Source organism: Pseudochaenichthys georgianus, chromosome 9 (assembly GCF_902827115.2).
Source record: "Pseudochaenichthys georgianus chromosome 9, fPseGeo1.2, whole genome shotgun sequence".
Lineage (NCBI taxonomy): Eukaryota > Metazoa > Chordata > Actinopteri > Perciformes > Channichthyidae > Pseudochaenichthys > Pseudochaenichthys georgianus.
The window spans coordinates 14,194,234-14,220,502 of record NC_047511.1 but is presented as its reverse complement, the minus strand read 5'-3'; the positions used below and the strand labels follow the sequence as shown (position 1 = coordinate 14,220,502).

Here is a 26,269-nt window from a genome sequence, read left to right as displayed (position 1 = left end):
GCTGGTGAATGCAGCACCAGGCATGCAGTTTGTGTTTCTGTGGAATAATGTGGAATGCTAAGAATAAAACGCCTGTTTATTTTTTGCAAGAAAACCCTATCACCACGTATTGTTCTTTCACCTGCACCTCACAACGTAACAGTATAGTATCTGATTAATGTCAAAACCTCTTGGCTGAAACAGCATGCTAATGAATCACTTTTTCCATTTTAGCACCCACGTTTATCCAGAGGTGGCTATACATGTGATCACTTATTCATGAACAGTTGCAAGTTCACATGATCATTTCAAGATTAAGAGGAAGTGAATTCATGTATAAATAATGAGTGACGCCAACACAGTTTCTAACATTTTCACATGCTATTGCTTTATTGGAGCTCCAATGGAAGCATGGTTATATATGGCTATTACATATTGTATCTACAATGCATCTGAACTGGTGCAAGGTAAGCAGTGCAGGCTGTTTCTGTATGTTGGTGCAACATTTGGGGAAAACTTGTGTTTGTACTCAGTTTTCTTGTTTTATGTCGGGGACCTCCAACTCTTGGCTTGGGGCATCATTCTGTGGACTCTTGCCTAGCTCTTGCTCCTCAGGGTGGGTGATCTCATCAGTAGTCTCCCCTGAGCCTGGCTGCATCTCTCCATCCACTGCTGGTTCTTGGTGTTCTGTGTCTGGAATTTCTAGGATTTCCTGGGCTTCATTGTGCTCAGAAGACACTTGGAAATTCTCTGTGCCTTCACCATCTACAGGTGCTGATGGGTGGGACTCTCCAGCTGGCTTTTCAAGGGTCTCCTCCTCCTGGTCCTTCCTCTCTTCAAGCCCAGCTGTGGTGCTGCCAGTGTGGGCCTGATCTCCATGGACCTCTAGTGGAGACTCTTCCCCGTCATCCTCTGCAGACGGCAGACATGGGGCCTCTGGGGCTCTGCAGCTACCTGGGTCTGTATCAGGGGCTTCTTCTTTCTCCTGTTCCTCTCCAGTCGCCTCCACCTCCACCTGTATTGTACATACATATTTGGAAAATGTTGCTCGACTGTACCCATTTCCTCACTGCCAATGCACAAGTTGAAACTCAAGAGGGATATTGAAACAACATTGATCATCATGCTCATTTTCAGGTTCAAAAATGGATTTCAGGTGTGTGTGAATGGGTGTTATGACAGGCCACCTTCAAAACAATGTTACATTTTTTTAATGTGTTTTTTTGCTAAGCATTGGATGCAAAAGGTTGACAACAGTGTTTTTTGTGTCTGGTAAAGTGACTAAGACTACAGCCAGCAGCACATTTGCTTAGAAATGACCAGCCTGGCTCCTTCAAATGATGACTAAAATATCCTTCCATCACTTCAAAATATCACTAATTAACTATTTCTTCATATTTATATAAACACCGTAGTTTGTATCACCTTTATGATGATGGCAGCAGGAATTGAGTTCTCGGAAACCGGTGCTTCTACAGTCAGGATACCATCAGCAGAAAGAGTGGAGACGATTTTGGTTGCATCAAGGTCTTCGGGGAGCCTGAACAAAGACAGGATCCTGTTAACAATATATCTACATAAAAGTGCCAGTATTTAAATAGTCAAATTGATGTACGTAATATCATGTTTCATTCCAGTGAGCATTTTAGGGATTGGAAAAGGCTTAACTGTGGGTACATAATTGTCAAAAGGTTAACAACAGTGTTTACTTTGCATACAGTACCTGTATTTCCTTGTAAAACATCTGGCAATAAATCCATGCTCATCTGGCCTCTCCTCGTGTTTCCCTGGGGATGGATTACCATTTATGGGGAAGACACACATAGGAATCAAGCCACACAGAGAAACCACTCAACATACAAATTAATTTCTGCCACAGAGCTTTGATTTCCCCGAGCACATTATTCAAGCAGCTTTCTAATTTTGTTACAGTCAGCTTCCTTTCCATTAGTCTTTAGTGTTAAGGGGTTTATCCTGTGAACCTTGAGTCTAATTAGATAACAGTTAGTCTTATAGATAATATTAGATAGATTTGTTTTGGTTTTACTTTATTATGAGCAGAAACAATCCTGTGTGTAAAAGTGAATAACACTGCCAAGTGAACCTATAGAGCTGTTTAAATAACAGGTTTGTTTAACGTACCTCTGACCTCCAGGAATCCGTCGCTGACGCTGACAAAAATGTCTGAGGGAAAGAAGTGAGCCACTTCCAGGTGGACACTCCACTTGTACTGCTCCTCACTAATCTTCTGGTCGGAGTGATACATCGACGCAGAGATGTAGGGCACAAACAGCGGAGGGGGAATGTACCCTGGCCAGGAGCAGGCTGCCAGACTCCTCTGGAGCCGGTCCACATCCCTCCACCGAGGGTTCCCTGGCTCCAGGAACGGTGGCAGGCCAAGATCCTGATTGAAAAGCCTGCTGGACTGCCACCATTTTCTCAGGGGGTACCAACACACTCCCCTGTTGGACTCCTCGTTTGACAGCTCTGTTTTAGATTGTTGGCTCATTTTCTAAATATTAAATGGGATAAAATCTATTGAGATTGTAAAAAAAAAATGCCAGCCCTTTGTAAAGACTGAACTCAGCGAGTAACTTTTGGACTCTCCGCGTTGACTTGTTGAAATTTCAGCAATTAAAAACTCCTTAATGAGAGAAAGAATGATAAAGGAAAGCTAAGGGTGGTGAGATGGAGAAATCTCTGAGGGCCGTTATATATACTGCTCCTGTCTGTTTTAGCACTTATTAAGCACTCATTCCGATCCCATGAGAAGGGTGTGTGGGCATGGGGTGATGGGTGTGGAGGGGAGGCCATTACCTCTTGCAGGCCTGAAAAAGGCAGCAGACTAATTAGTTGTATTTATAACTTTTAAGGGAGCCATGGCAAATAGCGAGCAGTTGGCTGGAGGCAAGTTTGTGTGTCTGTTGCATCTGTTGCCTGAAGACAGTTCTTCTCACATCCCAGTGAACTCCTCAGTGCTGTCATGAACCGGTGAGAGTTTATCTTGCCTGTGTTTCACCCCTGAAAGGACTCAAGCTGGCATTGGGTTGTCTGGAGCATGAGATGGTGGATTCTGAGGGGACCCCAAATTGTCTTTTTACTGTTATCCAAAAACATTTCTGTAGCATGCGTGTGTATTGAGTTTACAAAGCTCCCTTTCACTCCATTTTTCTTATGCTCTGCAGTTTCAACAGGATTATTATTGTCCCCTCTTTTATCAAGTGTGAAAGACTTGTCACCGTTTCATTTTTAGAGCTGTGTGCCCTGAGATCTTGGCGTATTGTACACTGGAGCACCAAACAGATTGAACAGATGTTTCTGACACTTTGTGTGATGCTTCACCCACAGATTCTGTCTGTAGGATATGTTCTAAGAGGTTAAATTGGGCTTCACTGCTGCTCCTGATGCAGCTGCTGGAGTCACCTGAAAAATGGGTCCCTCTGTTGCAACGATCAATAGAGACTTCCATCCTGTTCACATTAAAAAGGCACATAATGCCCACAGTGCACCAAGATGTTCATGCTACTCTTCAAAAAGACTAATACAATATTTTGAGCGTAACACTTTTTGTGTGGGATTATTGTACACCATTAATAGACTATTCGGAAATATTTAGTTTTTTTTCTCAAATATATCTCAACCATAGTTGGCCAGATTAAATAAGTAGAAGACAGAAATTTAGGGTAAAGTTCTTCCAAATGTATATAAATTGTAACAGGACTGGGCAGATAAGGAGAAAAGTGGTAGTGAAGCAGTCACGACAGAGGCAGTGTTCAAATCCAAAAAAAGAGGCTTTATTGCTGTTTAACTAAAAAATACCTTTAACGATAGAAAGGCTAACGTAGCCGGGCCGCTAACCGACTTACCAGCTTACAAACTGTTTCCTCACGCTGGGAGTCTCCTGCTCCCTCCATGTGCCACACACAACTGAGCAACTCTCGGTGCTTTTGTCTCCCTTGAGGGAGTGATTAGCACCAGGTGTGAGGTCTCCACACCTGCTCCCAATACTGTTAATTGGTAGCGGGTGGAGCCACCTATTGGGAATGTAGGTGTCTCCCACTACTCTGCCTCTCAGTCCCTTACAAAATGTTATCGGTCAGGCAACTGATTTTTCATTATGTCATTTACTTCCTGTATACATAAATGTCACCATTTGATGCACTGTACCAGAAATTATCCTGTTTTCCATCACCTATTTTGTTCTTGGTCTGTGTATATACCTAATATTGTTGATAAGGTGATTAGAGTGTATTTTCCAAATTAGCAGGTTGAGTGTTCAAGGTCCATCTAAGTGCTGCATGGACTAAAATGTTACTGAACATGAAAAGTTAGATTAATAGACTGAGAGGAAATTAATTATTGATTTTGCAACATTATCTTGATTAATTAATTTGGATTGATTGCATGAAGTCTCACACAGAGCTGGGATTTTGACAAAGCCAAAAAAAAAAAAGCTTTAGCTCACTTCAGTCAGTATCAATAAAGTCACAATGGTGGGTTAGTAGCATGATAGCATCTATAATCTCACTACAAATATAAGGAAAATGTATGACACTCAGTTTTGGGGTCCGTATTGTGCATGTTGACTGTCACATATTGGCTTACTTGGAAACTTGACGAGAACAGAGCCATCGTTAATCTCATTAGTAACACCTGTGCTTTTTCACTATGGCCTTAATTAGGCTTTTGATGGTAGAAAACAACACAGACAATTAATCACATTAAAAGCAATCCATATAGGTGTGTCCTGTAGGCCTGCTCAGGGTCTTGCCTACTGTCTTTTTGGGGAGGCTTACTAAGACTCTTAATGGAACACAGACAGGGGCGGCGCCAGGGGGTATCTAGGAGTTGCTATAGCAACTCCAACAATTGGCCTAGCAACGGCTTAGCAACCCCATTGTTTTGATATGAAAATGTATCATATTTATACACATTCTCGCAGCCCGCGAGAATGTGTATAAATATGATACATTTTCGCGGGATCTATCAGGGGCGGGTCGTTGTAATTTACTGCGTGAACTGTTACTTGGCTAATTCTCAGTAGATCGAAAATGGAAACATTTCTCACAGTCACAAGTCAGCGTAAACGACCGCGATCTCCAACGGAGCCGGTCCAGCCGGACAACCCTGCTATCCACAAGGATCCCGATGTTCACTATGAAAACCGGCAGGATTGGGACCACGAAGAACAGGTGCCAACTGACCCGCTGCACCCGCAGCAGCAGGACCAGCTAGCTGCTACCACGAGCGCTGGTCCTCTCCGCACGGTGATGATCCACTGCCCTCATTTCCTCCACCCTGCTCTCTGCAGAGCTCCACTCCAGAATATACAAATTCTGCTAGTCAGTGATTCTCAGACACAGTGTCTCACCCTTTGAGCATCTCGGCAGAAATGAGCAGTCACTCCTCTCAGTTACAAATGGTCATTTTAAATGAATCAAGAATGTGTTGTATTTTCCGACATGGCGCATTGTTCGAGGCGTGCTGACAGTGAGATCTAACACGGGGAATTGTGAATGAGGAGAAGAGAACTGAGAATGAGGAGGAGGAGGAGGAGGAGGAGGAGGAGAGTCACAGAATGAGGCCAGAGAGGAGGAAAAGTGCGTTATTTAGGCAATGTTGTTGGTGAGAGTTAGGGAGAGACCGCCCCTTCCAGGTGTGTGTATGTGTGTGCGTTTTCCGGTGTGTGTCACGTGAAAGCCATGAGTGTTACACTATTGATTGGTTCTGTAAATAAAGAGAACGTTTTCGACATTGAAGGCTTGAGTGATCTTGAATAGCGGTGAACGCTACAATATGAACAGGCTCGTGCTTGGCCCACTGGTATTGTTTGTTTATTTTGAAAATTAACTAGCAACGCCGTGCTGTCATATAGCAACTGCTAAGCTACTGCAGCTAAAAAATCCTGGCGCCGCCCATGAACACAGACATCATGTTATGAATTGCTTTTCCTGCAGTGATAAAGTAAACTCTGCTGTGAAAAAAAGTATTCTAACTCAAATAAACTCATTGTTGATGGTATAATAATTATCACCTCGCTCTTCATTTGACGGGGTGTCATGTTTGTGTCGGTTATAACATGCTGGAAATGGTTGCTTTATACTGCCATGCCAATGCATTTATTTTTACTATATTTTGAACTAAATTGGTTCAAAATATAGAAAAGGCCTGAATCTGAAATTTCGACTTTTGTGGTAGCCTAATCTAAAAACAATATTTTGCCATAGAAATGTCAAGTGTGTCACTGGAAACAGCTCAAATAAAGCTATCAGGTAGTGCACTTGGCTGCCTTACCAGTCAGATTTTCGTTCACATGTTAGAATCCCAAGTGGTTTCAGTCACATTATAGTAAGCTGTTCAGAGTACAACACCAACCTTAAATGTAACACCAAATGTCTAGCTTCATTTTTGTGCAACACTTAGGTGGATATAGGGCTTTAAAAATGCAGTGTCCACATAGCCTACTTTTGGCCACATTGTAATGTTTACTTCCTATGGGCTGAGCTTCACTTGTCGTAACTATGGGAAACGGAGGTCGCAGGGCAAACCGCATGGACCAGAAGTTGGTGAAATGTTTGCCCACCCTTTAACTCCGTGTATTCGCTCCAGTGATTAGCCACCATTTTCATGCAATTGTAATTTTACACATTTATCATGATACATCGATATTACACGCCAGACCTACGTTGTTTGGGAACGGCAAAGTATGTCCCACTGTGTGATCGTCCTCCGTGGAGCGGTTCCTCGCGTCCGGGGCGGACAGAGCCAGACTCCCGGGAGACTTGTGGCCGCCGACAGCTGCAGTTGAGCGGGCAGGGCTGGCCGGAAGATCCCCGGAGACAGAGTGGGGTTACCAGACTTTCCTCACACCTGGAAACCAAATCATTGATCCAGGACAATGTGGTAGAACAACATGAGGTAACTTAAGGCCTATTTCATTATTATCCCAAATAAATTGCTTGGTGTCAGTTTCAGTCACATTCACAAATTAGTTTTGTCTGTGTATGAATATCTTCTCTCAGATGAATTCTCCCGCACCCTGTAAACACATAATCAGAAAATCATTTTGATGCTCTGAATCAGGATTAACTTCAAAGATGGCTGGCAGTTTATTCATCTCACCCAAATTAAAAACGGCACTTTGAAGAAACCCAAACCCTCTTTTTTTTTCTCTCTCTCTCTCTCTCTCTCTCTCTCTCTCTCTCTCTCTCCTATTTTTAGTTTTTTTTAAACAATCTTTGATTAAAAAAATCCCATCAGGCAGCTGCTAAAGTTCAGTGGTCTTCATGGTCCCTCTTGCTTTTCCTTCTTTGAACTGCTATTTTCCCTCTCAAGTGATATTAATATATGTCTTTGTGTATGTAGGCCTGTGTGTGATTCCTTTCGATTCATAGCACCAGTCCCATCTTTTATTCATCAGTTACACCAGCCGCCTACTCCGAGCTACAGAGTCCCAGCCGATACCAGTTTCTTAATTTTGCAAAACCACATTTTCTAGCCTAGATGAAAACAATCGGACTTGCAATCAAAGGAAGGGAACCACTCATGCCATGACCCAGTCTCCTTTAACTGTCCTCAGTGCAATTTCAGTTGGAGACAATCTCAGATATGATTTGATCTGAAAAAAAAAGCCAGTTTCCACTAATAAATGCATTTGAAGTAAGACCTCTTCAATTCTATGATGATTGCATCCACCAATGTGCTGGGGAGGGCTCAGCAGAGTCCAGTGCAGCGACTCAGATCCATGGGATATTAGCAGCTAATGCATCAAGCGGGATGAAATGTCAAATGGCTGGTTTGTTCCTGTGGACAATGCATTCATCATAGTTACTGTGAGTCTCTGGTTCAGTTGCTGAGGCCGGCCTGCAAACAGAGAGAAGTGATGCATATCAGAACTGACACATCAGAATGGAGTGGCTATGGAAATATATTTTTGAAACGTTGTTTTATATGTTTTTGCAGCCAGCAAAGAGTCAGAAATAATTGATGCTTCAAACTTGATCTAGCATAAATTGATTCTATCAGTAGATGGAATGTATTTGTTGAATTGGTTTAGCCATGCCGGTTGCCAATCCATTGCCGCTATGACTGTGGGGAACAAGAGTAAGCTGGTATAGACTGTAAATCAACAAGGAGGGAGAACAAGGCAATCTCTGTTATTGTATTTGCAATGCGTTTGATTCACCTCCCTGTGGTACTGTTAAGACATTGTTTCGTTTGTTACTCCTCGGTGTTGATGGAAATACACAGGCTGGCCAACAGAAGGAGTTTTTATTTATTTAATTGTATTTACAAGTCTTCTTATTTCATTATAGTGTGCAATAATCGATGCCATTTCATTTACATTGTAATATCACAGTACACTCACTACACTCCCCACTCCCTCCCTCCTACCACCCGCCCACACAGGCCAAACCAAAAAATGCTTATCTAGATAACTTAAACAACAGAGCCATGAAAATAAACATAGAAAGGAAAAGAAAAGAAAAAGAAAAACATCAAAGTAAAACAAACAAATAATACAATACAGCAACAATGTAGACAATGACAACACCACAGCTACTATTTCCGGCCGTCAGGACAGAATGCACCATTCCATCACTGGTCATATCTCAGATATATTTTCCAAGTGAGAAAACAATGGCAACCACAGAGCTTGAAAAACATGTCCACGATTATATTTTTCCAATGTCATTTTCTCCAGAGGTAAAAAATATGTTATCTGATCAATGAAAAGTTTAAATGTTGGGGGACGTTCATTCTTCCAGAATAAAAGTATACATTTCTTGGCAAAATATGTTATTGTGATTAGTATTCTGTAATGTTTGGGATTCAGTTTAAAGTTTGGCATGTCATTTAACATGAAAAAACATGGATTTAGGCTAATTTCGATGCCTAAAACGGCTTTTGTGAGCGCATGAATCGAATCCCAGAAATGTTTCAAGAGATCACAGTCCCAAAACAGATGCATGAATGTTCCTTCTTTTATTTTACATCTCGGACAGTTTGGAGAGTTTTCTTTGGAAATGGTATGCATCTTTATGGGTGTGAGGTGACATTTGTTGATACATTTAAAGTTTGCTTCTTTGATTTTATTGCTTGTGAATAGAAAATGTGTTCTTTCACAAATATTGAGCCAAGTAGTTTCATCTATCTGCATCCCTAAGTCCTTTTCCCAGATATTTTCTAAAGTTAGAAAGGATGACTGAGCTCTTTTAGAAGGAGTTTTTCTGATTCACTTTTGTATGAGAACATGCATTTTCTGTTTGCATTCACATACAGCATCATAGGCTGAGGTCTCTATTCTCTGTGTCCAAGTAGCAGAGAGAGAACAACAGTGACTCAACAGTATGACTCAAAAGAGATGTGCAGCAAATGAGCTCATCCATCAGCAGAAGCGTGTGTGGACAAGGGGATGATGAGGGTGAGGAGGAAGATGAAGAAAGACGGTGGGGCGGAGCAGGGGGCTGTGAAATATGACAGCCGTGGCATTTCCATGCTCGCCGGCACCTGCTTTTGTCCTTTGGATGTTGCTGCTTGAAGACCTGAGCTCGGCCTGGTCTTTGTCGAGTCCACCTGAAGCTTTGCCATTACTCTGAAGAAAGTCATGACATTTAGAGGAGTCACATTTTTACCTGCTTTAACCACCAGCGAGTCAGCGTGTACTCCCTGGAACAGATTGTGTCTCTGTTATGCTGTTCCAACCTCTCAATGAAGACATGTCATATTAAAAGGGAGTGAAATATTCAAACGCGAGACATGTTAGCATGGTGGTGCCATAATTAAATATATTCAAGAATGCTTGTGCACATTTAACCCAAATTGCAGCCAAATATATTTCTTATTTTTAGAAAGTTTGGGATCGCCCTGGAATAAAAATATAAGTGCTCTGTGAGTTTAAACAGAGCTTAACTGAACATAATTATTTGTGTCCCAACTGACCTACGAGGGGCTCGGTGCAGTTAAACAGGTTAATTGTGCATGGCTACTAATTTACAAGGCCTTTGAAGATGAAGAAGACACAAGATTGATCTGGAACAACAGATGGCTGGCCTTTAAGTCATTGATCTGTGGTCAGAGTTTAAGAGGTGGCTTGATTAAAAGGTGTACTAGATGTCATCAGTAAGGAATACTTTCGTGGGTAGGCATTTTTAGTAACGTTGTAATAGCCAGATGCTGCAAAGACATAAACATTTAACTTTAATTGCAAATTAGGAACACTTATAGGGTAATTTGTGTTTAAAAAAACAAGCTTGACTTCTAGATTCAGGCTCACTCCCAATTCATGTACTGAATGTGTCAAGCGACTCAAGCCATACCATTTTAATAGCCCATATGTGGACAACGATGATGGCAGTTTTAGTTCTCAATATTATAGTCATTTTTTATAAGATTTGGTTCTTCATAAAAAAGTAGACAAAAAAAGTTTTTAACTGCTGAAATGACAAGTGTCTTAGAGATTCTAGCTGCTAGAGCTAGCAATGTAAGCTAGCATTAGCTCTGCAAATGAGTTGATACGCAGTCTCCGGCTGACTCTTTAAGTTTCAGCTTAATGGTTTTAAAACAGTCTTGTAAATGAAGTCTTAAATATGTACTCGATTGATATAAAGGCCTACACTATACCAGGCTAAAAGACTGCAAAGCTGGGTGTCAAAAATGTAGCATTGGCATTTCTCACCAGGTGATCCAACCCAGTCTCACGGCATTTCGTGTTCACCAACACGATTTTTAATCTATTGATTCGTGTTCACCAACACGATTTGCCCCTTTTTGTCGTGTTGCACAGCACGATTTTAAAAGCAATGTATTTCTACTGCCTGCAGCACGTCTTTTTCTCCGGTCGGGTCGTGGAAGACCGGAAGCTGTGTGGTTCATAAAAACATGTTCTTACTCAATATCAAGCCACAATTATTGCTTTTATTTTAAATCGTATAATTTCGGACTTCTGTTGCCGTCTGAGGAAAATAAATGGGGCTCAGAGCCTCAGGATACTGAAATCTGTATTTTTAAATATTTTTTCCTTCTAATTTGTTATTCTTTTCAAAATAACACACTGTTATTTACTCACCAATAACACACAATTATCCTTGCTTTTATTTATTGGTTTAATTCCATAATCTCGGGCTTCTTTGGTGTCCGTCAGGAACTGAATTTCAAAATAAAAATAACCGGAAACAGACGTAGGCCTATAAGGGACATTTCGAGCATCATTGCGATTGTCAACATTTCTGAGTTTAGGATGGCCGAAGACACTACACTACCCATAATCCCCAGCTATCGTTTAGGACTACAGTTCCCGTAAGGTTACGCAGAGCGTCAAACAGCTGTGTGAAATGGAACGATACCACGCCAGTCTATCCAAAACTGGAATCGAACACCCTCCCAGAACTACACATGCTGTCTATTGTGTTTCGCAAAATGTTCTATGGGACGTCTCTACTGAACGTTTTCGTTCTTCTCACAATTAGAAGTTGCCAGTATTAAACACATTGATGTTATCAAAAGTAAAACATATAATTAATAAATGGGTGAAAATCGCTTGTGTCCATAATGCGCAGCATTAATATATACCCACATGACAGCTCATTGTTACTTTGTAATTCGACTCCACTACAATTCAGAGGTTAACCTGGTATTTTTACTCCACTACACTTATTTGAGTTACTTTGCAGATTCTGATTAATTATGTGAAATATAAACAACCCTTAAATCAGACTTTAGTTACACCTGAGTAAAATGCAGGTAAGGTGATTGTCAAGTGCCAACAATCAGGAGAGATATTTGATAGTTGGTGCTTGAGAAGACTAAACATGTATCTGCAATTGACATGAATGGAAACAAGTAATAAAGTATATTCATTACTCGTTATTCTCTACTAATAGTTAATTAAAGACTGTATATTATGGCTATTTTGCACATCCCTTTCAAGATTTTCAAAGGTTTATTGACATATCATACACAACTACGGTGTAGTTATGCAATGAATGAAAAACTTGGGTCACAGGTTCCTCAACAGTGCATTCCAAGACATCTATCAATATGTGTACCTCCACCATTAAACTGTCATATTCTGCACATTTCTTATTCTATCTACACATACATAAGAGTATAATCCATATATATAATATCAGTTAAAATAAGTGCTTCAACATAGTTAACATTGCAGGAAAGAAATATATTAGACATTAAGTACTTTGTCAGGCTTAATATGTATCTGTAGATAGATACCCCCAAAGACCTTAATCTGTTATTTAATGTTTAAATAAAGGTTAATCCGTTTTTCTGTTTTGCACCTCCTCCTATTAATATCTTTGTACATCCTGCACTAAACTGTTTTATTGTAGAGATCACTTATAGTATCTTCTTGATTTTTATATTCTATATTTCTATATTTATACTTTCCCCCTATGAAAGTATGTACTCTAAATATTTTTTAAATCAAATATAACACATAAAAACAATAATTCAATAACGTGCTTTAACCACTAGGAGGTGCACACAAGGTACACACAGCCATAATAACTTTGTATTATTAGTGTGTTTGTACAACATCTGAAGATGTATAGTTTTATGCATGCTTTCACATCATTTTACAGCATATTGCTATACTATTTCAGACTCAGTATTTACATTCTTACATTCAAAGAAAATCAGTAATATCTTTAAAAACTACAGTCCTTTTCTATCAGCTGTGCACCGTTATGGTGTAAATATAACCTATCTATGAATTAGATCAAATGTAAAAGTCAGCCGAATTAGTGTTGATACTGCAAGGAGACGTATTGTGTGAAGAGAAATTGAAGATGTTGTTTAATTGTTGATATATTTATGATCCACGTCAAGTATTCAGCTTCGGCGGCATTTCTTCCAGTTTTTCCAAAGGTCTTCTCATCAGGGCTCTATAAATAAAGAACTACGGCAGATCTGTAATATGTAATGCAGCCGAACCGTGTATTACAATGCCGTTATGTGATGACTTTCAAGGAGAAAAGCAAGAGCACTCGGAATTAAGTATTATTTTATTCTTTTAAAATGTTTTCCGGATTTCATATAATATAAACACCAAATTCCAGCATGCATTGCGGCTAACACATCCAATCAGCCAGCTTAAAACTATAGCTGAGGATCTTGGGTAATCGCTCGAAATGCCTACGTCTGTTTCCGGTTATATTTATTTTGAAATTCAGTTCCTGACGGACGCCAAAAAAGTCCGAGATTATGGAATTAAACCAATAAATAAAAGCAAGGATAATTGTGTGTTATTGGTGAGTAAATAACAGTGTGTTATTTTGAAAAGAATAACAAATTAGAAGGAAAAAAAGATTTAAAAAATACAGATTTCAGTATCCTGAGGCTCTGAGCCCCATTTATTTTCCTCAGACGGCAACAGAAGTCCGAAATTATACGATTTAAAATAAAAGCAATAACTGTGGCTTGATATTGAGTAAGAACATGTTTTTATGAACCACACAGCTTCCGGTCTTCCTCGACCCGACCGGATAAAAAGACGTGCTGCAGCCTGCAGGCACGAAACACATTACCAGTAGAAATACATTGCTTTTAAAATCGTGCTGTGCAACACGACAAAAAGGGGCAAATCGTGTGGGTGAACACGAATCAATAGATTAAAAATCGTGTTGGTGAACACGAAATGCCGTGAGACTGGGTTGGGTGATCTGTGTAGAAGACAAAACATACATTTCTGTTCTTTTTTGCAAGTAAAGAGAACATTGAAAATGAAGAATGTTAAAAATGAACATCTAGTCCAAGCCAATGCCTCCCTGCATTCTTTTTGATGATCTATTCATCTATGACCTACCATAGATAGTCCACTAAGCCTTTAACAGCAACCCTCCAGATTCCACAGGAGGAAGTAAGGTGACTGATAATCTTCGAGCCCACATTTATACTCCGTACACACCCTCATCCAATATAAATCGTTGAAAACAACATATCTTACAGAAGGAGTTTTTTTACCCTTTGCAGTTAATTATGTAAAGATTAATTGCCTGATTAACTGTCATTTCCAAAAAGCGATGTCATATTAGAGACACAATCTTTACTCCTGGCCTTCTGCCCAATTTGCAGAGGTCACATGGGGATGCAGCAGAGTCTTTCATGGGTGAAAAAGTGCTCTGAGCTCCAGAGCTACTCGTACGAAAAAAATATAATAGCTAGCTGCTAGTCCTTTTTGTTTTTACGTCTTTGTTTTTGTGAACTTTCTTTTCCAGAGATGGCCAGTTTGTCCTACGCAGGCCGGAAAGAGAGCTGATATCGTTTCCCTGAGGAAGCATCTGGGCCACACCAGGTGAGAGTTACATCTGTGAGTGATAAGCAAATATGGAACAAATGACCCCTTCTGTTGATACAAATATGTGGTGTCTAGCTGAGTTTTCCTGGGGGAGAACTGCAAAAGCAGCATATGGAAAAATTCACATTTAAAAATAACATACCTCTTAAAAAAAGGTTTCAGCTCTTGTGTGTCCTGCAGGGGAGAAGTCCTGGCAATGAAAAAGCGCTGGCATTTAGTCCGATGTGTGCGTGTGTATTTGTGTGTGCAACCCACCACCCCACCATAGGGTGTAGAGACAACAGCCTCTGGGGGCTCCAAGGGTACTTCCAACCTGACATTTCTGACGGCCTCTGATAGAGCGTTGAATTATTCATACAGGTGTTATGGGGAAAGGTTGCCATTTTCACAGGAGATACCAACCCCCAGATGAATTGTGGCAGTTTGTCCCTGCATGTGAATAAAGTACTAATGATTTGGGTCTGTGATGCCTTTAAGGACAAATGGCAGCCCATTTTACTTTCAGCTCTCATGCCTAAAGCCTGTACGTCTCAATGCTCTTCTGGCAATCTTACTTTGTTTTCAGCTCGGACAGGTGGAAACATTTGACACAGAGTGGTCTGTTTTTTAGCACTCAATATTTAATTTTGATTAATTAAAATCATGAAATATGACTATCAACATTGTCTCTTCTCACCACAGTAATGGCACTAAAGGGTCAGTTCCACCTAAGAACTAAAAATAAATTGTGTCCCCTTTTAGTGTGTTTAGCTAAGGAGGAAACTAATGATCTTAAGAGTTACTGGTGGGTTTTTTAAACTTTATACCTCTTTTTCACCAAAATTAGCACTTTCTGTTCAGCTTTTTGAAACACAGGAAAATCATCGATGAAGATCGACAATCAGAGCTTTAGTGTCTTCCATTTTTAAGTGTAGGCTACGATATACTTAATAATTAGATATGAGAATAGTTTTGATGATCTACTCCAACTCTCGGCAAGAAAGCAAGTGGACGTAGTTTCAATATTCAAATGACAAATGACATGTAATGTAATGTAGCACATGGATCTGCTTGGAAAGAAACACTAATATATAATTTTGCTTACTGTATAAGACCTTTAATGATTGAGATACCTTGTGAATGCTCCGGCCGTTTTGACTCTCAATAAACTTCAGTGGTTGATTAAGCGGATTCCAGCTTCCATTCTTTCATCGCATTGCTGAACAGAAGTTTTCTTCACAAGTATGATAACACTTTGTGACATCCAGATATAGAACATAATGTATCCTGACAAGGGAAAATAATTCCCATTGTCAGGATCTTCATCAATTCCATTCATGTCAAAAGGAGTAAGGATGAGTGGGGTGGAAAAGAAGCATTGGAGCTCTTTGACTTAAGGGCCAGCTGTAGCTCAGGAGTTTGAGCATGTCATCCACCAATAAGAATATCGACATGCTGATCCCCGTCTCTATATAAATGCAATTCATTAACATGTATAGACAGAATTCTGAAAAAAATATCACTATCCTCAGATTAAAAACACAGAAAAACACAGAAAAACTGGTTCAGGGTGTCTAATAATGATTTGCAAATGGCCCTAACGGCCCGTCCACACAGCGGCGTGCGTTGACGCTTGCCGGCGGGCGTGTCTGACACTCGACCAACAACCAATCACATGAATCTCCCGCCCCTGACACACAAGCAGCGGTTTGATTGGCTCGAGCTTGTACTGGCATATGATTCGATTGGCTGACGCTTCTGCCGAGGCGTCAAAAGTTGAACGTTGCTCAACTTTTGAAGCCAGCAACGCCAGCAACGCCAGCAACGCCAGCAACGCCAGCAACGCCAGCAACGCCAGCAACGCCAGCAACGCTCCGCGTCGCTTCCCAAAATGCAGTTCGGCTAAAAGTGACGTCACCCCATTCAAAGTGAATGGGCAGAAGCGTTGGAAGCTTCAACGCACGCCGCTGTGTGGACGGGCCGTAATCCTCCGTAGGACGGGGATTTGTCACATAATGGAGGTAATCCCAAAAACACATACACAGCTGTAATAATTGTCTCCTTTTGAAGATGAGGTGGAAATTAGGACACATTTAAAGATTTTGCACCACAGCTGTCATGTTATTTACAGGAAGTCTAAGGACCTTTGTGCATCTTGCTAATGCTTTCATGGCTTTAACCAGTCCTTATGCATGCATTGAGTAATTTCTGTCACAATATGGAGGTGAACTGTGGTTCTCCTTGAAAATGTCTGATGTGAAAATAACATCAGGTCCAGTTTGATTTCTTATTTCTTGCTGTTTCTTTCCTGTTCTGTTTCAGTAGACGCTACAAAGCTTAATCAGCGTTTTGGCTCGTACCCTTGCCTGTGGCAGTCTGTCACGTATGACTGTGCCATCTTGTGTTGTCGTGGCCTGCCATTTGTCTCTGGCGATGTTGACACGAAACATCCCACGCTGTCTTGTCAACACTGCTGCGAATCCTGTTTCTCAACACATTGCAGATGACAGATAATACCTTCCAAGAAGTAGCATTCTTCTGCTAGAGTTATAATTAGGATTTAATTATGAAATGTGTTTGAAATTCCTTAATGTCATGCTGCAGTCGCTTGTGCATACCCTGTGAAATCCAGGCTTGAATCATAACTCATGCTTCAAAAATGCACCTGTGCGATTATGATACAGGGATATCTTAGTTGGTCTAATCACTGTAAGGATTCCTAACCTACCACAAACCCTATCTCTTTTTGTTGCCTGGCAACAAGCTGCCATCCAAAAAAAAAAACGGCACCCTCTCTACCAACACCCTCCCTCAATGCACAAATGTGGAAATTTTTTAGATCCATTTTTAACCACCGTTCAAGACTCCGTTCCAAGTGCCGTCGTCTTTAATGAGCTTTCAAGCCAGCCTCTGATTTGTGGTCATGATTCACTCTCACAAAAGAAGAACAACTTGTTATTGACTGGGAAGACAGACGGTGGTGATGAGAAAAGGCATAATGGGGTTTCACTTCAGAGCTTCTTGGCTTTCAAATACAAAAGTTTCATTGTGTGTTTGCGTATTGATGATACACTGCTTCTCCTCCATGCCTTTTATTTTCTTGTCACACCAAACACTGCAGCCTTCCATTGACTCGGCAGCTTTATTCTCTCTGCTGCTTTCCCTCTCGCCCCCTGTCTTCCCCTTTAGCACATTATTGTTTAGCTTTCATGTTACATTCAGGCTTAGCCGGTGCTGTTGCACAAACATTTGTTTATGTGGTGCATCAAACACAATCAAAAAGACACCCACTAGCCTGCCTTTAAGAATAATTAATCAATTTAAAAAAACAACCTTATATGAACTAAAGTGAAAGAGCCACTTAAGAGTGCTAACAAAACGAGTCACGTCTGAGGCAAGGTCACCAAGCAACCTCCCACTCTATTGGCAGCCGGCAGCTACTCTGGGGGAAAACTTTTTTTGCACATTTGAAGCTACGAGTCATTAGCGATGCTGATAGAAACACACTTTAATTAAGACTGCTGCATTTTGGACTTAGATGTCACATCTGAAGATTAATAAGTAATATCAGGGGTGTGGTGGTATGCAAATAGAACAGACATGCCTCCGAGCTAAACTGGTGCACTCTGTGTATTGCCAAACTGAGCCAAATTAGCATGCTGCAGTACAAGTGCTCTGTGCCCCCCTCCTAGGCTGAAGTGCTTGGCTCTACTTGTGGGCAAAATATTACCAGCCAGCTGCTCACTAGATAACAAATACGAACTGGAGCAGAAGAGGATATGCAGGCATATGTGCCGTTTGTGCTTTATCCTCGCACAAATTCCACTTGGCCTTTAACAGAAAGGTTACGAGAGTAACTATGGTCACCGTGGCTCAGACCCCTCACTCTACTACTTTTGCAAAACTTTGTATTTTGTAACCCTCATTCTTGTTTCATATATTGATTTAGTAGATACTGGGTTCCAATACGTATATGCCTACTGCAATACACTCAAGATGTTGTTCCTGCTTGAGCTTCTGCATTTTCAGGCTCTTAGACCAAGAGGACTAGAGACAGTTAAAGGCTCACTCAACTTGCATACATCTTTTCAAATACGTCTCTTATACAATGGTGGGAAAATGCTTCTTAGGCTGCAAAGATTTTTTCATTGCATTATTGAAAATGGCCACTGAAACACATTTGCAGCCAAGCTTAATGGAAGTTAAAGGTTCCCTATTATGCTTTTTGGGGTTGTCCTTCCCTGCAGTGTGTTGTATAGGTTTGTGTGCATGTAAATGGGCTGCAAAGGCAAAAATCCCCTCCAACACATTGCACATGATAGGCTAAGGGGCCGGGCATCTCTAAGTGTTTGACCAATCACAACAGAGCCGTCAAGCTAACCAATCAGAGCAGACTGGGCTCTGGTTTCAGACGGAGGGTGAAAAGAGGTGCTAGAGCACAGGCAGTATGAGAAAAATAAAGACCTTTTTCAACATTAAAGCATGGAGACATGTCCCAGTAAAGGCACAAGATATAAATATGGAACTTGAACATTAGCATAATAGGGCCCCTATAAAACAAGGGAGAAACACAGGGTCAGAGAATGGGGTTTAACACATGTAACTGAACCTGCGATGCAAGATAAAATATGCTAAAGATAAAGGATTGGTGCTGTCTGACAGTCGTAACGTTTTGGGTACTCTTGAATTGATTAAAGCTGTTAGAAGGCTTTCAATTTGAAAGCATTGGTTTATGGGTAAACCAATATATCTCAGTCTGTATCAAGTAAACTCTGTGAACTTCACTTCAGACTATAGTATGAGTTAACTCTGTGTAACTCAATATAAGATATATACAAAGAAGTATACATATGAATATACTATACCTATGTTTGCAGATACTGTACATTATGTGTCTTTTTGCATGTTGTAGTAGCATGATGAGCAAAAACCCACACAAATTACCAATTCATGACAACATTGTTCACATGTTACCTTTTTACGGGGCTCGCACTGTTATAGTTTTATAATTACAGTTGGCTGGAAATGACAATTTCATTGAAACTACATAAACATTCATATTTAATTATTACCTATTCTGTAGAATTTGGTTTTATTATTACACTGTAAAACGAACCAGAGCCTTTTTTAAATCGTAAATCACATCCCTGTAATATCCCTTTGAATCTCAGTTGATTCAAACAATGAAGCATCGTACTCCCATCTTAACTCTCCACTCCAGCTCAGCACAGAGAGCTTCGTCGCAGAGTGAACTTTGACCTGGTTTTCCTCTGCCTCCTTCACTCACTAGTGTGTTAGTATGTTAGCTCAGCCGCTCCACTGACAAAGCCATCACGACAGTTGCTTCTAAGCAGCCTCTTTTCATTTTCCACTGCAGCATTAATGCAAAGGTAATTACGCGTGCAGCATGAGAAAAACAAGCAAACAGTATTTGAGGAAAGGTTATGGTTGAAAGCTAAACCTCTATAATTAAGTCATTAATCTGGCCAGACGTAACACGTTTCTCCCATAATGCTCGAGTTAGGTGTCATTTGTGCCTGCAGCCTTGGTGTGCTCTGATTTGGATGATTTACAGTGCACTTTGTGTATGCGTGTGCGTACATGCATGCTCGATGGATGTGAGGGATTATTGTAAAGTCACGTGAGCACGTCTGACCGTAACTCATGGGCTGTGATGGTTTTTTGTATGTCTGACAGGATATGCATGTGTGCGACTGGCATTTGTTCTCTCTGCAATTTTATCTGTCATTTTGATTCCTGGAAAGTGAACATTTATCATCATTAAAGCGTGACGGTGCTGCCCTGTATTTATGACTCCCGCTCCTGTCTCCATGCTTTGCAGGCGTTTGGCGTCAGCAATTAAGCGAGGCCAGAGCTACTTCCACCTCCTGCAGAAAGAGGAGCAGGAGAAGCAGGAGGAAGAGGAGAGGCAGCGGATGAGGAGGGAGGAGCAGCTGAGAACAGAGCCACGACCTCCCAGTTTCTCCTCCGACAGCGATTCAGAGGGGTGAGCTCACATCAGCTCAGTGTATTTTCATATTTCTTGCAGTGTCACTCATTGGCGCAGTCTATCTCTTTTTAGACCACCTTAGCTGCACTAACAATGTGTCAAATGACAAAATAAATGTGCTCCTTATGACAATCAAGTTTAAAGAGGCTCTATTATGCTCATTTTCAGGTTCATATGTGTATGTTGTGCCTCTACTGTGAAATGCTTCCATGCTTTAATGTTCATAAAGCTCTTTGTTTCCCTCACACTGCCTGTGCTGCAGCACCTCTTTTCACCCTGTGTCTGAAACCAGATCCCAGTCTGCTCTCATTGGTTAGCTGGCTGGCTCTGTTGTGATTGGTCAACTGCTTAGAAATCTCCCATCCCTTAGCCTATCACGTACAATGTGTTGAAGCGCTAGCCAATAGAAGCGCACGTTTAACATACTGTAGTGATCAGTATTTTACAGAATGAAACAAAGGAATCTAATGGAGGCGTTTCAGGCAGGGTGGGAGAGAAACTCCCTCTGGAGGGAACTTTGGGATTTTAACCTTTGCAGACCATTTACAAGCACAGAAATCGATATAGCACATGAAAGGGAAACCCCCCAAAAAGCATAATAGGGCTTCTTTGACCAAATCACTCGCCTCACATGTTTTGTAGCCATATATGAACTTCATTGGAGATTTATACAGTCCAATTATGATCTCCTATTATCATGGTCAGATATAGATTATAAAAAAGATGTGTTTCAAGATCCAAGTTCTTTATTACCATATGCACAACAACTACTTGAAGCTGAACAGTAGTATTGCAAATGAATAAACTAGGTTAAACAGGAATAGATTTAACTTCATAATGAAAGGTAACGCACATATATATCCAGAGATGTCAACAGGAATTAAATGCTTATATAGCTAATGTATATCAGTAAAGGCTAATTGAAGTCATCCTTAGTTGATGGTACCAGTTTAAAATAACTCGTCGCATGTCTGCTGCGTTCAGGTGGCCTCTGCCTACAGAATCCAGCTGTTCAGGTGTGACTGTAGCGTGGCTGTGCAGGAAGAAGATCCAGTCAGCGCGACCTTTCACCCCCCTCCATCACTCTCTCAGCTCCCCTCTGCTGAGTGAAGCACCGAGGTAAGGTTTACTGTTCAATGCACGGCCTGTTTACTTAACCAAGATGGTGGCCTGTATATGAGACGCATATATGTGTGAGTGTGTTATTCTACTTAAGGTTAGAAGCTGCCCGAGCAGTTTAAGAGCAGCACCACACACACAGTAAAAAGAGACGTGAGAAACACAGCTGCCTCGCTTTTTCGTCCAACCAGTCAGTCGATAACATTCAGGTTAACAGTGCTTATACAATGTTGTACAATACTTCACTATATGCAGTTCATAGGTGGAGTTACTGTACTGTAGTGTAGATGTAGCTGGAAACTGGAGCTGATTGCTGTTTATACTCCACAAATAACTCTTAAAGTTAGTCTTAAACCAGAAAAGAAATGTCTAGGCTTTGACCTATATAAATAAATAGTTTGTGGGATCAAATAATTTAATTACCCATGATCATTCAGTGCCTCTTATAGAGGGGTGCAGTTATAGCGTAGGCCAGACTCAGAAGTTAGCATAGCAAAGGGGTCCCTCGATAAAAAGCAATGGGATTTGGAATTCGCTAAATTGAAGAATATAAGCTCTGTGGCCATCACACGTTTATGATGCTTAACATGTTTGTTCAGCAGGATAATCTCTACTTTGTGATTTTTGAAGCGTTAATGCAATTGCCAGGGTTTGGTCTAAACCGGGTAACAGGGGCGCTGTGCTCTTTTTGCCAAAATGTCAATTTTCCCCCTAAAATGATGCAGGAAAACAATATCTCTGTTAGTCTAAAACTGCATAATTACTACCGTCAGAAGGCCTAGACAGCTTTGTTTTTACGGAGCTCCGACGTCACGTTGTTGGTTACATCCGCGGCGCCATCTTGTTTAAGGCCGTCATGTTCTCTCGAGAATTGATAAATCGTATATACCAGATCAGCGCCACAGTATTGCCCCCATATTATATTTTCATAGAAAAACCTCTGCAAACCACAAGTAAAAAGCTAACGCTAGTCTATAAACCAGTGATTCTCGAACTTTTTTCAATAATGTACCCCCTAGAGGGAAAGCTAACGACTGGGCCTGAAACTTTGATTGTGGGTGACTCTGCTGTAAGAGATGTAAAAGGTCTGTGTAATAAGAACAACACCAAAGTACTCTGTTTTCCCAAGGGTATGGTCTCTGACTTGGCTGAGAAGATCCTGCATATTGGGGCTGAACATCTGACTGTGAAGAATGTGGTACTACACATTGGAACAAATGATGTTGTGAAACAACAGTCAGAAGTGCTGAAATAAGACTTTAAATGTGTGTTGGAAACTGCCAGTTCTCTAAATGCAGAGGTGTTCATCAGTGGCCCTCTACCGCCAGTCAGAAGAGGAGTGGAGAGATTCAGCAGATTGTTTGCACTGAACACCTGGCTTTCAACTGCCTGTACTGACCATTCTGTCCATTTTATTGACAATTTTAACTTTTTCTGGGACCGCAGACATCTTTTCAAGGCAAAAGGAGTTTGCCTGAACAAGTCAGGAGTGAAATTGTTTATCTCTAACATATTCAACTGCCTGCGTTATCAATCTGTTCCCTCTGCCAAGGACAAGCGGCAAGAGGAATCAAAACAGGAGAAAGACACAACACATCGCGCAGAAAACCCTGAAGAATTATCACTGCACCCGCCTGAGGAATGTTCTGATTATGGGAGACATATGAGACACACGGAGGAGTCTTCATCACCGCGCCTACGTCAACCACCTTCCCCCCTGGCAGCATGTCCTCTACCCCCGCACCATCTCCCCCGTCTCCATCACCGTGCCTACGTCAACCACCTCCCCTACCTTCAAGAAAGCATTTGCAGTCTCCGAAGCCTGATAAGAATGTGTGTGTACCAGAGGTGTGGACTCGAGTCACATGACTTGGACTCGAATCAGACTCGAGTCACCAATTTGATGACTTGAGACTCGACTTGACAAAATCACAAAACACTTGCGACTCGACTTTAACACCAATGACTCGGGACTTGACTTGGACTTGAGCCTTCTGACTTGAGGTGACTTGATCATTTAACTCAGAGGTCTCCAACACGCCGAACGCGAGCTGCCGTTAGAAGAGCAGACTCCCGTCGGGGAGAGCAGAATCTTCAGCCGCTCCTACTCTTGCTGAGAATCCTTGCAGGCAGGGGCGGGACTTTATTTAGCTGGGCCACCATGCGGCCAATCATATGCGAGGACACACTAGGATCATACCATTATGTGAAAGAAGGGTGGGGGGCACAGCAGGTGTAGTGGTACAGGCCAGCTGCACAGAGCGACGGGGAGACGGATTTAAATGCAAGTGCGTCGGAAAAAGTCAAGAAATGAGCGAAAACTGAAAAAAGAAGCAGCGTCTGGCTGCATTTCATTGATATTGGAGAAAGCAAAGCTGAGTGCAGGATTTGTGAAATTAAAATAACCTTTTTTGGTTACCTTTTATTTTGGTAACCACTCAGGATTTACTGTCAGAGGTGGGAGAAGTTCAGATCTTGTACTTGAGTACAAAAGTACCAGAGTGTAGGAATACTCGGTTACAATAAGAAGTCCTGCATTCAAAATGTTACAAGTAAAAGTACAAAAGTATTAGCATCAACATATAGTTAAAGTACCACCTGCAGAGGGATCTAGATTCAGGTGTTCTTTTCCCCATAGAGACCGCCTCGCTGCACATTATCCCTGGCATACAGATAGATTGTGGGTCCCTTACAACATGTTGTACACAGTGGAAATAAACATTCTGGTCACCTCAACATCAGGGATCTTATACATTAAACTACTTCTGAATCAAACCGTCACGGTAGCCTTACCTTACTGATCCCTCTTAAAATAGAAAAAAACGTGTTACTTTACCAGCAGAGAGAAAATTGATTATTAAATTATTAATGTGACTAATAAAGAGCAATTTGATTATTAAGTATTATTCTGTTGATCAATGTCATTACATTTGGTGAAAAACACATAATGACTTGCTTATGACTCGTTTTGTCAAAGTTTAGGACTTGGACTTGACTTGAACTTTCCCATCCTGACTTGAGACTTGACTTGGACTTGAGCGCAAAGACTTGAGACTTGACTCGGACTTGAGCGCAAAGACTTGAGACTTGACTCGGACTTGCAAAACAATGACTTGGTCCCACCTCTGGTGTGTACAAAACACAACAAACTCTCACTGATATGTGTGGGGTCCAGGCTCAAGGGCGTATGGCACTCTCAACTCTTTCCAGGATATGTCGGGGCCCTGCCTGCCAGTAGCTTTGCCGATATCTGTGTTGATAGGTAATAGATTAAGAGCGGTGAATCATCTTAGAAACAGGAAGCGCTCAAACGTTTGTGTGAGTTCATCTAATTTAGCAGTGATTCCATGTCAGCCACAGCTTGTTACAAAAAACCTGACTGATAGTGTGTTTAACAAACTTAAACTAGCTTTATTAAATGTCAGGTCTTTGGCAGGAAAAACATTTTTAATCAATGATTTTATCACTGAGCACAATCTCGATTTTATGTTTTTAACAGAAACTTGGATTGAACAAAATAACAGTGCAGCTGTTCTTATCGAATCAACCCATCCCAACTTTAGTTTTATGAGTCAGGAAAGAATGCATAAGAAAGGAGGTGGAGTTGCTATTCTGTTCAATGATTCCCTTCAATGCAGGAAGACATCGTATGGAAACTTTGATTCTTTTGAATATGTAGCCCTTCAGCTGAAATGCTCCTCTCGAGCTCTGTTCCTAAATATCTATAGACCACCCAAATACTGTGCAAGCTTTTTTGATGACTTTACTGAACTGCTGTCTATAGTGTGTATTGACTTTGACCGTTGAGTCATTGTTGGTGATTTTAACATCCATGTTGACAACCCCCAGGACAGAGGGGCTAAAGAACTGTTTTGTGTTCTTGATAGCTATGGACTGACTCAGCATGTGACGGAGCCCACGCATAATAAGGGGCACACTCTGGACTTAATTATCTCAAAGGGTCTGAATATCTCTGAGGTAGTGGTGACTGATGCTGCACTCTCTGACCATTCCTGTGTTTTCTTTGAGAGCTCTATTTCTGTTCACAAAAATGTTCAAAAAGAGGTAACCACAAAGCGATATTTAACTGAAACTACTAGGGAAATGTTTACTCAGAATTTTTCTACCACACTTGCCCCTGCTAACACCTCAGTAAATGAGCTAGTAGATCATTTTAATTCAAAAATTAAAAATGTTATAGATGCCATTGCTCCAACTAAGATAAATGAAGTGACTGGGAAGAAAATATCTCCATGGAGAAAGGCCATGACCGTGAAAACAGAAAAAAGAGAATGTCGAAAAGCTGAACGCAGGTGGCGAAAAACAAATCTCCAGGTTCACTTTGAAATCTATAAAGAGAGATTTGGCCTTTATAATTTGGAATTGAAAAACGCACGACAATCGTTCTTCTCTGACATCATTACCAAAAACAAAAACAACGCACGTGCCTTGTTTGCTACCGTCGACAGACTAACTAACCCCCCAGTGTCAGTAGCCTCTGAATTTCTATCCACCAGGGCGTGCAATGATTTTGCCTCCTTTTTCACTGAAAAATTCAGAAAATCAGACAAGCAGTCAGTGCCTCTGCATCAGGAACAGCAAATGTCATGACACAATTCCATCAGATTAATGATAAAAACCTAGAGGACATTATACAACTTCTGAAATCCTCCTCCTGCTGCCTTGATATTATTCCAACAGGATTATTCAAAGGCAAGGCAAGGCAAGTTTATTTATATAGCACTTTTCAATGCAAGGCAATTCAAAGTGCTTTACAAAAAATGAAAGACATTAAGCATTAAAAAAGAAAAGCTAATAAAATAAACATTAAAAGAAAAAGTACATGGATAAAAGTTACAGTGCAGTTTAAG

At 41.0% G+C, this 26,269-nt stretch overlaps 2 protein-coding genes across 2 annotated transcripts in view; one reads left to right on the top strand and one right to left on the bottom strand.

The window, feature by feature from the left end:
- Positions 1–442: 442 nt before the first annotated feature.
- LOC117452576 (heat shock protein beta-1) lies at positions 443–2,488 on the bottom strand. The gene is made up of 4 exons (XM_034091288.1): positions 2,122–2,488; positions 1,703–1,766; positions 1,405–1,519; positions 443–994 (listed from the first exon to the last, which is right to left on the bottom strand). The coding sequence occupies exons 1-4, from the start codon at positions 2,486–2,488 to the stop codon at positions 509–511; spliced, it is 1,032 nt and encodes a 343-aa protein (XP_033947179.1). The 3' UTR covers positions 443–508.
- Positions 2,489–6,502: 4,014 nt separating this feature from the next.
- LOC117452792 (coiled-coil domain-containing protein 60-like) overlaps positions 6,503–26,269 on the top strand; it is a 57,609-nt gene continuing 37,842 nt past the window's right edge. The window contains exons 1-4 of the mRNA XM_034091559.2: positions 6,503–6,897; positions 14,211–14,287; positions 20,112–20,276; positions 21,264–21,398. Coding sequence (XP_033947450.1) covers positions 6,634–6,897; positions 14,211–14,287; positions 20,112–20,276; positions 21,264–21,398 — 641 coding nt within the window. The 5' untranslated portion in view covers positions 6,503–6,633. The remainder of the gene's footprint in view (positions 6,898–14,210; positions 14,288–20,111; positions 20,277–21,263; positions 21,399–26,269) is intronic.

What these genes read in the sequence shown, in the direction of transcription:
- LOC117452576 (XM_034091288.1), bottom strand. Translation starts at nt 2,488, where the DNA reads ATGAGCCAACAATCTAAAACAGAGCTGTCAAACGAGGAGTCCAACAGG. An exon ending in TGTTTTACAAGGAAATACAG is followed by an intron (nt 1,520 to 1,702) that starts GTACTGTATGCA and finishes GTCTTTGTTCAG; the next exon opens with GCTCCCCGAAGACCTTGATG. An exon ending in CTGCTGCCATCATCATAAAG is followed by an intron (nt 995 to 1,404) that starts GTGATACAAACT and finishes TGTACAATACAG; the next exon opens with GTGGAGGTGGAGGCGACTGG.